General features: G+C 39.9%; 1 protein-coding gene across 4 annotated transcripts; it reads left to right on the top strand.

Moving 5' to 3' along the window:
- The first annotated feature begins 196 nt into the window (after positions 1–196).
- Positions 197–10,700, top strand: Znf35 (zinc finger protein 35). 4 transcript variants are annotated; one of them, XM_078038003.1, is made up of 5 exons: positions 197–317; positions 3,097–3,415; positions 4,275–4,334; positions 4,568–4,712; positions 8,281–10,700. In XM_078038003.1, the coding sequence occupies exons 2-5, from the start codon at positions 3,224–3,226 to the stop codon at positions 9,525–9,527; spliced, it is 1,644 nt and encodes a 547-aa protein (XP_077894129.1). In that variant the 5' UTR covers positions 197–317; positions 3,097–3,223; the 3' UTR covers positions 9,528–10,700. The 4 variants fall into 4 exon arrangements, with proteins under 4 accessions (XP_077894129.1, XP_021590685.1, XP_077894130.1 ...); XM_021735010.3 differs by lacking the exon at positions 4,275–4,334; XM_078038004.1 differs by lacking the exons at positions 197–317; positions 3,097–3,415; positions 4,275–4,334 and adding an exon at positions 5,126–5,251 and having other exon boundaries at positions 4,572–4,712.
- Positions 10,701–14,653: the final 3,953 nt, after the last annotated feature.

Here is a 14,653-nt window from a genome sequence, read left to right as displayed (position 1 = left end):
ATCTTTAAGCATCAGACTCCCGGGTGCCATCCTTGCACGAGCCACTTGCCCATCCTGGGAAGGTCCCATCGTTTCGTCCCAAAACAAAGGGCTTTAGAGCGCCCTTTCCCTGGTCCAGGACTGAGTTGGACGCCCATCGAGAAGAAGGCTCCTCCGAGATTCCTAGAGAGGCCGGCCTGGCGATCTGGGAGCCGGAAGCCCATCCCGAGGCACTTCCTGTCCGGTCATTGTTCTAGCGCCTGGAAGGGCAGGGGTCCTGCAGCGCCAGCTTCTGACTCTGAGTCGGTGCGCCGGGCCAGGCCTCTTCACTGCGTACGGTGAGCGGATTTACGGGGTGGCCAGGGACCACGGGGAGCAGGGCTGTGCCCGGAACGGCGGTCCCGAAGCGGCCCAGGAGTCTTTGCCTCGGGACTTAGCCCCGGCAGTCCCAGAGCGGCTCCGCGCCCCTTCGCTTCGCCGTCCGTGTGGCCATCTGACGGGCGCCTGGGCAGGCAGAGGACCGAGGCGCACTGCCCAGGGGCCAGGAGGATCCTGGAGACCCGGAGCCAGGGCATACAGGTGGAGGGAACGGATTGCCACGTTCGGAATTGGAAAAAGGACATTAAAAAGGAAGCCTTTGATAGAGGGCTCTCTGTCGCCTGGGGTTGGGGGATCCATTTGAATCTTACCAGAAGTCTGATGACATTAAGCGAAGTAGACAATTCTGTCTACAAAAGATGGAACGGTCTTCAAAGCCGTCCTTGAATGTTTTGGGGAAAATTATGAGGTAGAATTAAGCTAGTCATGAAAACCTCTAAATCTACTAGTATGGATACCTTAAGCTTCACAATTAAGAATTGTCGTAGGAATGTAAGTATATTTCATTACTCTAGGAATTCACTTGTGCAAAAAATTGCCAGTAATTAACAGAAAAACGAATGTGATCATTTCAGCTGCAAAAGAAAATTCAGCAAATCTTTTTTTTTTTAGTAAAATTTCCAAAGAGAAATAGAAAAATATCATTCTCATATTTATCTAAAATAGTTCGTTATTTGACTCGCAGAAACAAAAACCCTGCTGGCTCATCTGTGGTCATGGGGTCCTGTTAATTAGTCTCGGTGTGACTTGAGTTGATGTGGTGCTTCTGGAAAGCATTGAAAAAATGTTCCAACTACACAGTCCTCAAGATAGTGATCCCTGTCTTTATTCTAAAGGAATAATGGAGCAGAAGAAAAAACTTTGCCGTAAACATTTCAAACGTTTTTGTAAGAGAATACACTGAAAACAGTTAAGACTCTTTTTACTAAAGGAATGGTTCATTAATGGGGTAAATTATAGTATAGCACCGATTCAGAATATTCTGCCAGAATGAGGCATGTGTGTACTGTGTATTGAAGGATCACCAATACTTATGAAATAAGGAGATTAGTTCAAAAGACAAATAGGGCAACTTGCTGAACAGTGTACAGTGAGTTTTAAAGTATGATTTAGAAAAATAAGCAGTGAATGCACATGTGAATGTAAATAACAGAAAAAGGACTAGGATGTCCATTCAACTAATGACTAATTTCTGTGTGTACGTATGTATAAGGAATATATTTAGGGCTGGGGTTGTGGCTCAGTGGTGGAGCACTTGCGTCATATGGGTGAGGTACTGGATTTGATCCTTAGCACCACAGAAAAATAAATAAATAAAGATATTGTGTCTATCTACAACTAAAAGAATTTTAAAAAGATGGGGACCCTGAGAACTCAGGGAGAACCTGTCTCTAAATAAAATATAAAAAAGGGCTGGAGGATAGGGAGTTCAGTGATTAAGCCCCTGTGGGTTTAATCCCCAGTATTAAAAAAAAAGAAATACATTTAATGTTTTATGTTTGTGAATAGGTCCTTTTCAATGAGAGTGAAAATTTGTCAATATATAGATTATTTTTGCTTTGTCTTGTTTTTTTTTGGGCGGGGAGGCAGTTGTTGCTCACATTTTGTCCCGCAGTGCAGGGGATTCAACCCCACCGCTGTGTGTGTTAGGCAAGTGCTCTGGCCACTGAACTAAGTCCCCAATATCAATACTATAGGATATTGTGTAGCAAATCAAAATAAGCATGAACAGTGACAATGGAAAATGATTTCTTTTTTTAAATCTTAAGACTAATACTTGTTCTTACTGACATTTGGAAAATGTAAAAAAACAAAAAGAACCTTGAAACAATTTGTAATTCCACCACCTGGAGCTATCCACCCACTTATTCCTAATATGATGTCTATATACTTTCAGTCTTTTGCTTGGCACTTCTTTCTCATGCTAATTTTTCATCCTTGACAATATAGAAACATTTGTGTTGTAATATTCCTATTTTTAAGACCACTGATAATAATTGTGAACATACCTGTCAAAAACAAAATGTTTATAAAGTCATAATTATTGTTAGTATGTTTGAAGATTTTCCCTTAAAAAAATTTTCAGTTTACAACACATGGTGATTATTCCTTTGGAGGTAGTCGAGTGAGTTTTCCTAATCATTCTATAGTTTAAAAGTTTTTATAATTAAAAAGTTAACCTTTAGGGCTGGGGATGTGGCTCAAGTGGTAGCGGGCTCGCCTGGCTTGCGTGCGGCCCGGGTTCGATCCTCAGCACCACATACCAACAAAGATGTTGTGTCCGCCGAGAAATAAAACATAAATATTAAAAATTCTCTCTCTCTCTCTCTCTCTCTCTCTCTCTCTCTCTCTCTCTCACTCTCACTCTCTCTTTAAAAAAAAAAGTTAACCTTTAGTTAAAAAAAATCAATGATATATTCAGCAATTTGCATTTACATATATATTTTTTTTAAAAAAATGTTTATTATTTAGTTTTAAGTGGACACAATATCTTTATTTTATTTTTATGTGGTGCTGAGGATCGAACCCAATGCCTCATGCATGCCAGGCCAATGCGCCACCACTTGAGCCACATCCCGAGCCCCAACATATTTATATTTTAACTCTTTCCAGCTATAGAAGTAGAATATTCTTTGCACTATAGTGATCACTGGCCAGTCATTGGTGAAATTGGCTTGGAGACTGAGTGGCATCCTGACAAATCTGTGCTCATTGCTAACAATGTTTTTCATTTCTCAGTTGACAGTACTCATCTTGGCCCTGAGATTAAAATCAAGAAGAAGCTTTTGAAACTTAAGAGATTAGATGGGGCTTGACCTCTGCTGGGCAACCCTAGTTATAGGAGTTGTTCTGCTGTGCAGAGAAGATGACTACGGAACTGAGAGAGGCCATGATTCCAGACCCTTGGGGCCCAGTGAAGGTGAAAAAGGAGGAGGAAGAGGAGGACAATTTCCTAAATCAGGAATCCAGCCAACAAGCACATTCTGAGAACTTCAAAGTCTGGGCCCCACGTGAGGGGCCTCAGACAGGCCTTGATATATCCGAAGAGGAGGAAAAGGTAAATGATGACTTGGGAGGAAAGAAGGAGAGACCTGAAAACCTCAAGTAGTTTCAGGAAAACTGCTTCTCTGCTTCTTATTTCCTAGCATCTTATTTCCTAGCTAGGTCTCTGACCATAAGTCCTTTGGAACATAATTGAGATGTTCCCTTCTGATTGATGCATTATTCAGTATTTTTTTATAACCATGTAGTTCTCAAACTTTCCTATAAAGAACATGGGGAATTTTTATAAAATCTTTCTGGCCATGTTGTAGACTATTCTAAGGAAATCAGAATCTGGGATAAGTTCTGGGTTTCTGTGTATTTAAGAACACTCCTCAGGTAATTCCAGTTGTATTTTGAAAGCTCTCAGTGCTTCTCAAACTTTAGTATGCATAGGAATCACTTGGGGTCTTACTAAAATGCTAATCCTGATTCAGGAGGCCTGGGGTATGATCTGAGATTCTGTATTTCTCACAAGCTCCCATAGACCACGTTTTCAGTAATGAGGCTATAAAGGACACTGGGTTCTTAATGTTTTTAAATACACCTGTTACCAGCACTAGGCAAAACAGGGTAGGGCTGGTCCCAGAAAAGCTATATGAGAACACAATCAGGCTGGACACAGTGGCGTACACCTGTAATTCTGGTTTCTCAGGAGGTTGATGCAGTAGGATTGCAAGTTTGAGGCCAGCTAGAGTAAGTCAGTGAGACCTTGTTTCAAAAAAAAAAGGGGGCCGGCTGAGGAAATAGCTCAGTGATGGAGCACTTTCCTAGCTTGTATGAGGCCCTGGATTCCATCCCCAGTACTGCAAAAAAAAAAAGAAAAGAAAAGAAAAAAAAAATTATGATTAGAACCTTGCTTCTTTGATCTTTAGGACCCAGAAAAGTCTCCTTTGAAAAACACCCTCATGTGCTCTCTTGTCACATACTCATTGGTAAGTTAGGTTTGGCTGCTGGAGTGAGTGATGGGATGAAATCAAAGTAGCAGATTTGTTTCTTTGTCTCTCACCTTGGGGAAGAGGAAGATTCTGGCTTCCTTTTCCGTTTTTTTTTTTTTTTTTTAAGTGTTTTTTGACCTCCAGAAATAGATGATTGTGTATGCATCCTCAAAGCTACAATCACAGTATTCCTACCATCAATCCCTTCATAAATGCCTGCTTGTCTATAGGATCCGAATATGTTCTGGGACATGGCAGTAGTCCTAAAAGCAACACAAGAGGCCCCTGCTGCTGCACCACTTGGCAGTTACTCATTACCAAGGACTCTGGCCAAGAGGGAGATACTGGAGACTCATGAGAACCTGAACTCTCTGGGTAAGGTTTAAACTCCCTTATTCAGATTCTGACCCTTGGGGTTTAGAATCTTTTCAAGAGTGTGGGTGGGTATCTGGTTTCTCCGTGTGAGCAACAAGAGTATTGAGGTGTTGAAAGTGCTAAGGAGAGCTGGAGAGGATAGCTGAGAGATGCCTGTGCAGTTATCTTAGGAAATGTCTTATTTGCACACAATCTGAAGATACCAGACAGACATAAATTCTGAATTCTCCTTTTAATTATATTTATTGCTCAGTGAGTTTCATATCTATGCATATGCATAGACACGTGTTTTCTTCATATTTTTAATGGTTATTATAGGTTGGTGAGCCTGCAGAAGAAGCTAGCAAAGGTAGAAAAGGTCAACTTTTGTGCTGATTTTGAAAAAATGTCCTGGAGATGTTCTGTTTTCATAGATCTTTGTGCAAATTCTGGAGGATTTTGAACAGCTGTGTCAACCATAATTATGGTCAAAACTAGGTCTTTGTGGAGGATACTGATGGCTTATCACCTGGTTCTCTCCAAGCTGGACTCAGCAAAGGGTAGTATTTTCTAAATGTCTTTGTGTGTGTATGTGTGTGTGTGCGTGCTCGCTAAAAACAAATGCCTTTAACATATGAAGAGCTATTATAAACCATTACTATGAAAAAAAAAAAAAAAACCTGCTGGGCACAGTGGTACACGCCTGTAATCCCAGCATCTAGGGAGGCTGAAGCAGGAGGATTGCGAGTTCAAAGCCACTCTCAGCAAAAGCAAGGCACTAAGCAACTCAGTGAGACCCTGTCTCTAAATAAAATACAAAATAGGGCTGTAGATGTGGCTCAGTGATTAAGTGCCCCTGAGTTCAATCCCTGGTGCCCTCCCCTCCGTCCCCAAAAAAGAATGAAAAAAACTGCCCTATTTAAAAATAGCTGTGCTGGGCACAGTGGCACATGTTTCTAATCCCAGCAATTTGGGAAGCTAATTCAGGAAGATGGCAAGTTTAAGGCCATTCTGGGTAATTTAGTGCAAACTGATCTCAAAATAAAAATTGAAAAAGGTCTGAAGATGTAGGTTAGTGGTAAAGTGCCCCTGGGTTCAGTACCAGTACCCCTGTCCTCCCCAAAAGGAAAAATAATTAATTAAAAATAGTTATAATGCATATGGATATTATTCTTCCAAAATAACAAAAATATTTAAGAAGTAGATGAAAACCTTTAACTTTGCTGATTGTAAAAAGAAAAGACTAATTAAAACAATGAGACATTGCCTTCATTTATCAAATAAATGTCATGATTGTGACAGAAGCTAGCCTGTGGAGGAGTGATGTGTAACTAAGGGCTCATGGCTACCACAGTTTTGACCCAGAGTTGCATAAGCAATCACCTGGATGGCTTTCAGGTCCCTAGATGCTCATGTTTTATGTGTCTGTCTGATAGAGACCAATATCTGAACATTTCAAACCCATTCTCCTCCCTAGACAATTCCTCAGGCATTTGCAGACCAAGTTGTTTTCTTAAACCAAGGCTGTGGAAACAGCTCAAATCTCCACCTTTCTTTTTCTTGTCTTCAATTATTCCCTACACTCTCAGCATTATCCATACTTCCTGCTTTCTGTTCCATTTTTTCTGGTGTCTTTCTCTTCTGTCTTGCTTTATTATCTGTTCATAGTGGGCTCCAAGAGCTGCACTCATTCATCAGGAACAGCCAGTTTTCCTTCTCTGCCTCTTTACCCCAAGACTATTCCCACCCAAAACTTACCATTTTGTGCTACAGACCATTTCCAGAGCTGCAGGTAATAGCAGGAACACCAAGATCTAGGAATTGTTAGAGAGACCTGAATGTAGTTGTTGCCCTGCCTCTAGTAATTCTGATCTTGATTAAGTCCCCTTGGGACCTATGTTTCCTATTCTACAAACTAGGGTACATTGATTGAATAAGGTACAGGGTTTGTTAAAGGCCTACTTCCTGGGTGATGGGCATTAATATAAGGGCTGGGAAACAGAATTAAATAAGTCACAGTCTTATCCCTTTTTAGTTCCCACACAATTGAAGAACATTTGCATCTCAATGATAAAGTTGAGCTTCCCTAATCCAAAATTCCAAAATGCTCCAAAATCCAAAACTTTTTGAGTACTAGCATGACAAACAGAAAATTTACACTTTCCTCCTATGACTGGTTCTAGTATGGTAAAAAATGTACAAAATTACCTTCATACCATGTGTATAAGGTGTATGTAAGCCATAAGTGAATTCCAAGTTTATACGTTGGTCCCATCTGAAAAACCAAATCACTTTGGGTCATAAGCATTTTGGATAACGAATGTTCAACCTATGATATACATGAAAATATTTTGGAAATGATCACTGGGTTTTAAATGTCTCAGTTTTAATTAATGTTGAATTAAAGTTTATTCCCTTAAAAACCATTTTTTACACCTTTAAACATAACTTACTGTACTTTCATCTGCACATTTAAAAGTAGTTTTATAAAAGTGAGAACACTTATACTTTTTCCTTAATTCATGTTCAGTTAAGCTTCAAGTTTTATAGATTATATATTTCTAAACAGTTAACTTCACCTGAATGTCAGCTTTCCTTGATGAAATACTAAGCTGTTCCTTGATACAAGGAACATAGTAAAGGTTTACTATGTTCAATTTCTTCTTTAATCCCTCCTACTGTAGCTGATTGTCATCATAGCAGCTCCCATCCCTTAAGGGTTCATCTTTCCTCCTGGCCCCTAACAGCACCATCCATCGGACTGAAAGTCACTGCAGACATCAGAATACTTGATGTGTCCCATGTACTGTTCTGAGAAGTTGACAGCATTAATCCAATTATAGCCTTTTGAGGTAGATAGTATTATTATCCCTGTTTTAGATATTAGGACACTGAGGAACAAAGAAGTTAACTAGCCCAAAGTCGTAGCTAGTTAATAGTAGAGTAGGGATTTGAAACCAGGCGGTCTGGCTCCAGAGTCCATGTTTTTAACCTCTGAGCTATACAGCCTCTTCATGTTTCAGATGCTATTGACTTCTTTGGACTTCTTGACATCCAGCGTGACCTTTCTGTCCATGTTTACTCTGTCTATGATATTCACCATCCTCACACGGTAAGGCTCAACTTGGTAGTTTTTTGTTCACAGGGGGAGATTGTATCTAATCAAATGGTGAATTGGGAGCAAATCCACAACCAGTAGCTCAGGTAAAAGGCAAGCTTAGGGAGAGGCTGGTGTCCTTCATAACTAGTCTTAGTGTGAGATCCATACAAAATTACCTTCATGCCGGTGTATAAAGGGGTCTGAAGAGCATGGGCTTCTCTGTTATGAGGCAGTGGGTTAATTTCTCATGGAGGTAAGTGGAAAAGCCAAAAAGAACATGAGTAAGCACATTCAGTGCCAGTTATGGGGCAGAACATGGTCCCTGCAGAAGAATCTACAGCGGAGGAGTAACATGAAGGGATTCTTTCCTTTAATGAAGCAAATTTGTAAAGGTTCTGAAGTCATATGCTTCCTGGCCTTTTTGACTTGATATTTTTTTAATCTAGGCCAGACTAAGCTAACATTTGTATTTTTCTTTTTTCATTTCAGATGCTGAAACAAAGAATCTACAGTTATTTGTTCCAAAATCTGAGATATATGATGAAACTGAAAAACCCCTTGTAATGTCAGGAAGAATCCAGAAAGTTGACACTCAAGGACCTGAATTAAGAGAATCATGTGAAACAGGAAACATGGAAAAGAGGCAGAAAATAAAGAAGGAAAAGAAAGATTTCAGACAAGTGACAGTGGAGGATTGTCACTTACCTGAAAACTTCAAAGAAGAGAAAGACCAAAAATGTAAGAAATCTGGGGGTAAATATAGCCTAAGTTCTGGCTGTATGAAAAATCAGAAAATCCAGCCCGGGCAGAAGCCTTTTACATGTAGCGTATGTGGGAAAGGCTTTAGTCAGAGTGCAAACCTTGTCGTGCATCAGCGAATCCACACTGGGGAGAAGCCCTTTGAGTGCCATGAGTGTGGGAAGGCCTTCATCCAGAGTGCAAACCTTGTTGTACATCAGAGAATCCACACTGGACAGAAACCTTACGTTTGTGCAAAATGTGGGAAAGCTTTCACTCAGAGTTCAAATCTGACTGTCCACCAAAAAATTCACTCTTTAGAAAAAACCTTTAAGTGCAGTGAATGTGAGAAAGCCTTCAGTTACAGCTCGCAGCTTGCCCGGCACCAGAAAGTCCACATTACGGAAAAGTGCTATGAATGCAATGAATGTGGAAAGACATTTACTCGGAGCTCAAACCTCATTGTCCACCAGAGGATCCACACTGGGGAGAAACCCTTTGCTTGTAATGACTGTGGCAAAGCCTTCACCCAGAGTGCAAATCTTATCGTCCATCAGCGAAGCCATACTGGTGAGAAGCCATATGAGTGTAAAGAGTGTGGGAAAGCCTTTAGTTGTTTTTCACACCTTATTGTGCACCAGAGAATTCACACTGCAGAGAAACCTTATGACTGCAGTGAATGTGGGAAAGCCTTCAGTCAGCTCTCTTGCCTTATTGTCCACCAGAGAATTCACAGTGGAGATCTTCCTTATGTGTGTAATGAGTGTGGGAAGGCCTTCACGTGTAGTTCCTATCTACTTATTCATCAGAGAATACATAATGGGGAAAAACCTTACACATGTAATGAGTGTGGCAAGGCCTTCAGGCAGAGGTCAAGCCTTACTGTGCATCAGAGAACCCACACTGGGGAGAAGCCCTACGAATGTGAGAAGTGTGGTGCGGCTTTCATTTCGAACTCACACCTCATGCGTCACCACAGAACCCATCTTGTTGAATAAGAAAGGGTGAGGAAGACATTTAGTGGCTGGTCATAACATGCTACCTGCCAAGTTAGACACCTCTTTGCGATTTTCTTTCTCCTTTGTAAAAACAAGTTACAGTTTTCAGGAAGGCAGCACAAATAAGAATTTCGGAGGTTACTTTACAGAAACTAAGCAAAAGAAAACTAAGCACTTAAAGGCAAGGGCTCTATCCTAAGCAGTCATGTTTTCTGAAATGGAATGTGGCTTTTTTAGGAATGGGTCGTACAAAGCTAGTTGATAACAAGCCTATTTGGGGAAAGGTCTTTTTTGCTTAATTTTGTTTTTTAAAACTGGTATTTGCTTGAGCAACAGGAAGGTGGTTTTCCTTTTTTGAATTCTGGAGCTTTGACCTTTGTATTATAGTATTCTGGGTTAAGTGAAAACTAGTTAAGGAAACCATTTGGGGTAGGCATTCAACAACAACTCATCTATGAATATAAGCTTTACGCTCCCTAGGTAATTTAAAAAAAACAATCTACAGCTCCTAAAATGAACAGAAATATAAAACATTTGTTGTCTATGCCTCCTCCTCTTGAACCTTGGTACAGTAAAGCTCTGGGGACTTCCTATGAGTCTGTTCTGACCATTCCCCAGTCTGCAAGGCCAGGTGCTCAAGGAATGATGGAGACAACACAGCTACATTCATTTGCTAAGGTTGACAACTCCTTTCAAACAGTTCCACCAGCCCTCTAATTCCCATTGTATTCCTTTTAGGTGAGATGCAACTAGCATGCCCTTTCTCTGATAGAGGAGTCAAAGAATAAAGCTTGCCTAGAGATATGTCCCAGTTGCTTCTGCTTTTATTCTGCTCAAGCCCAGTCAGGATCTTAGTATGGGTTTCATTCTCACATTCTGGATGGTATTTAGAAGAAATGGTAAACTCTTCTAATTCTGACAAGACCAAAGAGGGGAGTAAAGGGAGAGGGAGGAGGCAGAGTGGGATTCCTAAAATGTTAATTTGGTTCTTAAGAAGTTCAGAAGTGTTGGAATGTGAAAACTTCTAGAAGGTTGAAGAAACTGGCTCAGGTAAGATATCTTTGTTGCTGTTCAGCCTCGATTCCTGGAAAAATGATTTATAAAACTATGCAATAGAGTTCTGTAATATCATTGCCTTGTATTTATATAAAACTTCATTGTTGTTTGCCTTCATGTATAGTATGATTCCTGTCGGTGATTTCATGTTTTCCCATAGACCATTATCATCCTTAGAACACTGCAGAAGTGTTTTCTCATTTACTTGAAAGTGGTCATATAACATGAGGCCAAGTAAGAAGTGACCACCTGTAACCAATCCTGGGACCTGCTGCTCTCCTAACCATCTTAACCTTCATCCAGACCTGTGAGGGAGCCTGAGAAAGGGTATGTAGTCTCATTTTTGGGTGAAGAAACTGAAGTGATAGATTTTGAGGATTTTGAGGTGTGTTTTTGGTGATGTGACCAAGAGTAGCGAATCTTGTACTAGAATTTTGGTCTCTTGATTTCTGGGTCTGTCTCCTGACCCCATTCCAGTGACATTCCAGTAGTGTATATTATAAACACTGAGCCTGATGATAAGCAGTCTGGTGCAACTCTCTGAAGAAGTTCCATGCTTTTATTGTCTTTTTTTCTATAAGACTAAATAATATAAATCACATAGTGTTTTCTAATTTACAGAGCATTTTCATATACAGAAGAAAGCTTATTGTTTTCCTCTTTCAAGAAATCTTTTGTGAAAGTACATGCACCGTTGTTTCCCACTTTCACTCTAGAAATACAAATACAAGAAATAAAAAGAATTAAAAAATAGGAATAAAAAATACTCATGTCCTCACTGACCCTAACGGTGACTGTTCCTGCTGTCTGTCTAGGAGCAGACTCCCAAGGATAAACCAAGTTTCTTAGCTGAGATTAGGAACAAGTTAGTTTTTTTCCCCCTGCCTGATCAGGAAGCTCAGAATGTCAAGAAAGCCAGTCTGTGGGTTTGAGATGGCTTTGTGAACTTGACCCAAGAGACCAAAGGGTAATTTATGACCATTAAGACAAGTTCAAATCCTCTATTCATGGATGATTGTAATATCCTAGCTAAAGATTTCCATTCTTAGGTGGAAAATCACCCAAGTGATTCTGATGCAAAGGTAGGTTTGGGAATCACTGACTCAGCTTGAAATAAAGCAGTGGTTTTCAACCTTGGTTGCATATTAGAATCACCCAGCATACTTTAAAAACTTGCCATGTCCATGCCTCATTATTTTTTAAAACCCCGGAGGGGAATGCAGTGTGCTGCCAAAGTTAGGAGCTACTACAGGCATATAATGTATGATCAAAGGTGGGAAGGAGGCTCATGTACAGTGTTAGCAAAACAGAACACTTACTCTGCATTAGCTCGATTAGGTGTCCTTCAGTGCCCCTGCCAAACTTCAGTTGCTTGGATTATGTGACCTTATTTGTATTTAAGAGAATATACCAAACTTTTTTATTTATATGTGAAAACCAAGTGTTGCATAACACATTTTATGTATATATTATGACTTCTTATGCTTCTGCTTAAATTTCATGTTCAGATCTGGCTTTCCACAATCCCACATCCAGATTCAAGACCTTCAATCCTACCCAAATGGTGTGAGCCAAGTAGATTACTAACAACAACTCTTCCCAATTTACTTATAACTTTCAAAATAAATTATAACCTGCAATTTTCCTTACAGTTTCTAATAGGGGAAGAATGATCACCCTTTGTTGTTGAAGTTGGCTTAGGTTTTTCTGTTCCCTTCTCCATAAGCTGGTCTTGTTAGAAGTGGTTGAGAATTCAAAAGTTCCATTTCCCAAAGTTGTTAAGAGTTATCGTACTTTAATTATTAAAAGCTCTGTTCCTTGTCTGGTGATTGGCATGAAGATTGAGCAAGAGGCTCTTCATGGAGGCACACACATGTAGTCCCACTACTTGGAAACCTAGAGGCAAGAGGATTGCAAGTTCATAGCTAGCCCAGGCAATTTAATGAGACTTGTCTCAAAATAAAAAATAAAAAGAGCTGGGGCTGTAAGTTAGTGCTGGAGCACTCCTGGGTTCAATCCCAGTACTGCAAAAACAAACAAAAAGCCAGGAAATCTGTCACGAAGGAGACCAATAGATGTGTCTTAAGTGGAGCACAATGATGAGAGACTGATAATGAAATCACTAAAGGTAGTTTGAGAGCCCAGGAGAAAGACTTCAACAGCCCCTAACATGCATACGCATATGCACGTACATTTACTCTCAGGATCATTAACCATGGATTCTTCCAGGCTCCAGAAGAGGTCTTTGTTCTGAGTCTCCTTCCCTGCCTAGACAGTTATCCCTCTATTACATCTGACAGTTCACTTGCTCCCTCATCCAGTGTGTCTAACCTTCCTGCAGTTGCAGCTCCTTGGAGAATCTCATGAAGGTTGTGAATACTTTCCCTTAAGAAATGCTTGTTGAACTTCATGTTCTTTTGTAGTGTCATGCAGGCTCCCTGAAGGAAATCCATGGATCTGTAGGGCTTAACATATCACCTGAAGTTGCACTGAATAATCACCTGTGTGGCTTTTTAAAACGGAGGTCAGATTATGGTTATCTCTTAAGATTGTTGCCAAATACAGCCTTTAAATCTTGCGTCTCCGAATTTCCTCCCTGTGGCATTACATCCGCTACTTGGAGCACCCAGATGAAATTCTCAGGAGACATTCTGGTTTCCTATGTATCACTTGTTCATTAAGAAAATAGTGTGTGTCCTTTGACATACCTTCAGAAGATCCTGGAGTGACAAAGCAAAAAAGGTCTACTAACCCTGGTGTGTCTCATGTGAAAAATGTCAGGTTACTGTGACATTTATTGAGCCCCTCATAATTTCTTTCCAGCCTTATCTCTGTATGTCCTTCATACCTTTTATTAAAGCCTAGAGGCATTTGCTTGCTCTTTGTGCCTTTGCTCACACCTTCCACAGTGCCTCTAACACCCTACCACCTCTTCTTCCTATCTAATTCCTCCTGCTTCCCTAAGATTTGGTTCAGTTCCCCATCACTGGGAAACCTTTGACTGTCTGTGGACAAGGGCATGTGAAATATATTTAGAAGTACAAAAAAACATGGTATGGTGGTATGTGTCCAGATTTTATGTTTTTTTTCATACCTTTATTTCACTTATTTATTGTTTTATGTGATGCTGAGTATCAAACCCAGGGACCCAAATGTGTGAGTTGAGCGCTCCACCACTGAGCCACAACGATAGCCCAAATTTTAAGTTTTAAAGAGAAAAAAAACTCTGCTCAGCGGATCAAGAGTCTGAGGTGGGGCTGGGACTGTGGCTCAGTGGTAGCCTGCTTGCCTAGCATGTGGGAGGCACTGGGTTCGATCCTCAGCACCACATACAAATAAATAAAATAAAAGGTCTATCAACAACTAAAAAATATTTTTTAAAAAAGAGTGTGAGGCAGTAGGATTGCAATCTCATAGTCAGTTTCAAAAATTTAGAAAGGCCCTAAGCAACGTGGCAAGACCCTGTCTCAAAATAAAAATTAAAAAGGGCTGGGGATGTGGCTCAGTGGTTAAGGGTTAGTGTTCCTGGGTTCAATCCCTGATTTAAAAAAAAAAATTTTTTTTTATTTAAAATTGTATGTGTAGTACATTTCTCAACTTCTGTTATTACTTATACTGACTAAATACTATTAAAAGTATTATTGACATGAATCCATAAGGAGTAAAAACAGGAAAAAAAAATGTGAAGAGGGAATTATGTAAATAACAAGAAGTCTTCTAAGAGAAGTACCCAAGTTACTATATTAAAATTTCTCAATGCATTAGGGAACTGAATACACCAAGGAAAAGATAAGACTAAAATTTTGAGGCATGGGAGTATGGGAATACTATTAAAAGTATTTAGACACATTACCTGAATGAAATACAAGAAAACATAAGTGGTTCAGTGACTTTTTTCACAGCCATACAGATGATAAATTTTAGAGGGTAGACTCAAACATAGGTCCCTGGATAACAGAAGTATGGGTAATTAAACAGTTTTTTAAAAGTAATTTCCATATTTTCTATAAGAAACAACTTTACAGTCAAGAAAATTAAGTTATTATATTTACATATTTAATTTTATTGCA

The sequence above is a fragment of the Ictidomys tridecemlineatus genome, chromosome 2 (genome assembly GCF_052094955.1).
Source record: "Ictidomys tridecemlineatus isolate mIctTri1 chromosome 2, mIctTri1.hap1, whole genome shotgun sequence".
Taxonomy (NCBI): Eukaryota; Metazoa; Chordata; class Mammalia; order Rodentia; family Sciuridae; genus Ictidomys; species Ictidomys tridecemlineatus.
This window is presented reverse-complemented; position numbering and strand designations above follow the sequence as displayed.

Excerpts from the sequence above, each read along its gene's own strand:
- Znf35 (XM_078038003.1), top strand. The coding sequence starts at position 3,224 with ATGACTACGGAACTGAGAGAGGCCATGATTCCAGACCCTTGGGGCCCA. Across the intron at positions 4,335-4,567 it reads CTCTTGTCACATACTCATTG|GATCCGAATATGTTCTGGGA; the intron begins GTAAGTTAGGTT and ends GCTTGTCTATAG. Across the intron at positions 4,713-8,280 it reads TGAGAACCTGAACTCTCTGG|ATGCTGAAACAAAGAATCTA; the intron begins GTAAGGTTTAAA and ends TTTTCATTTCAG.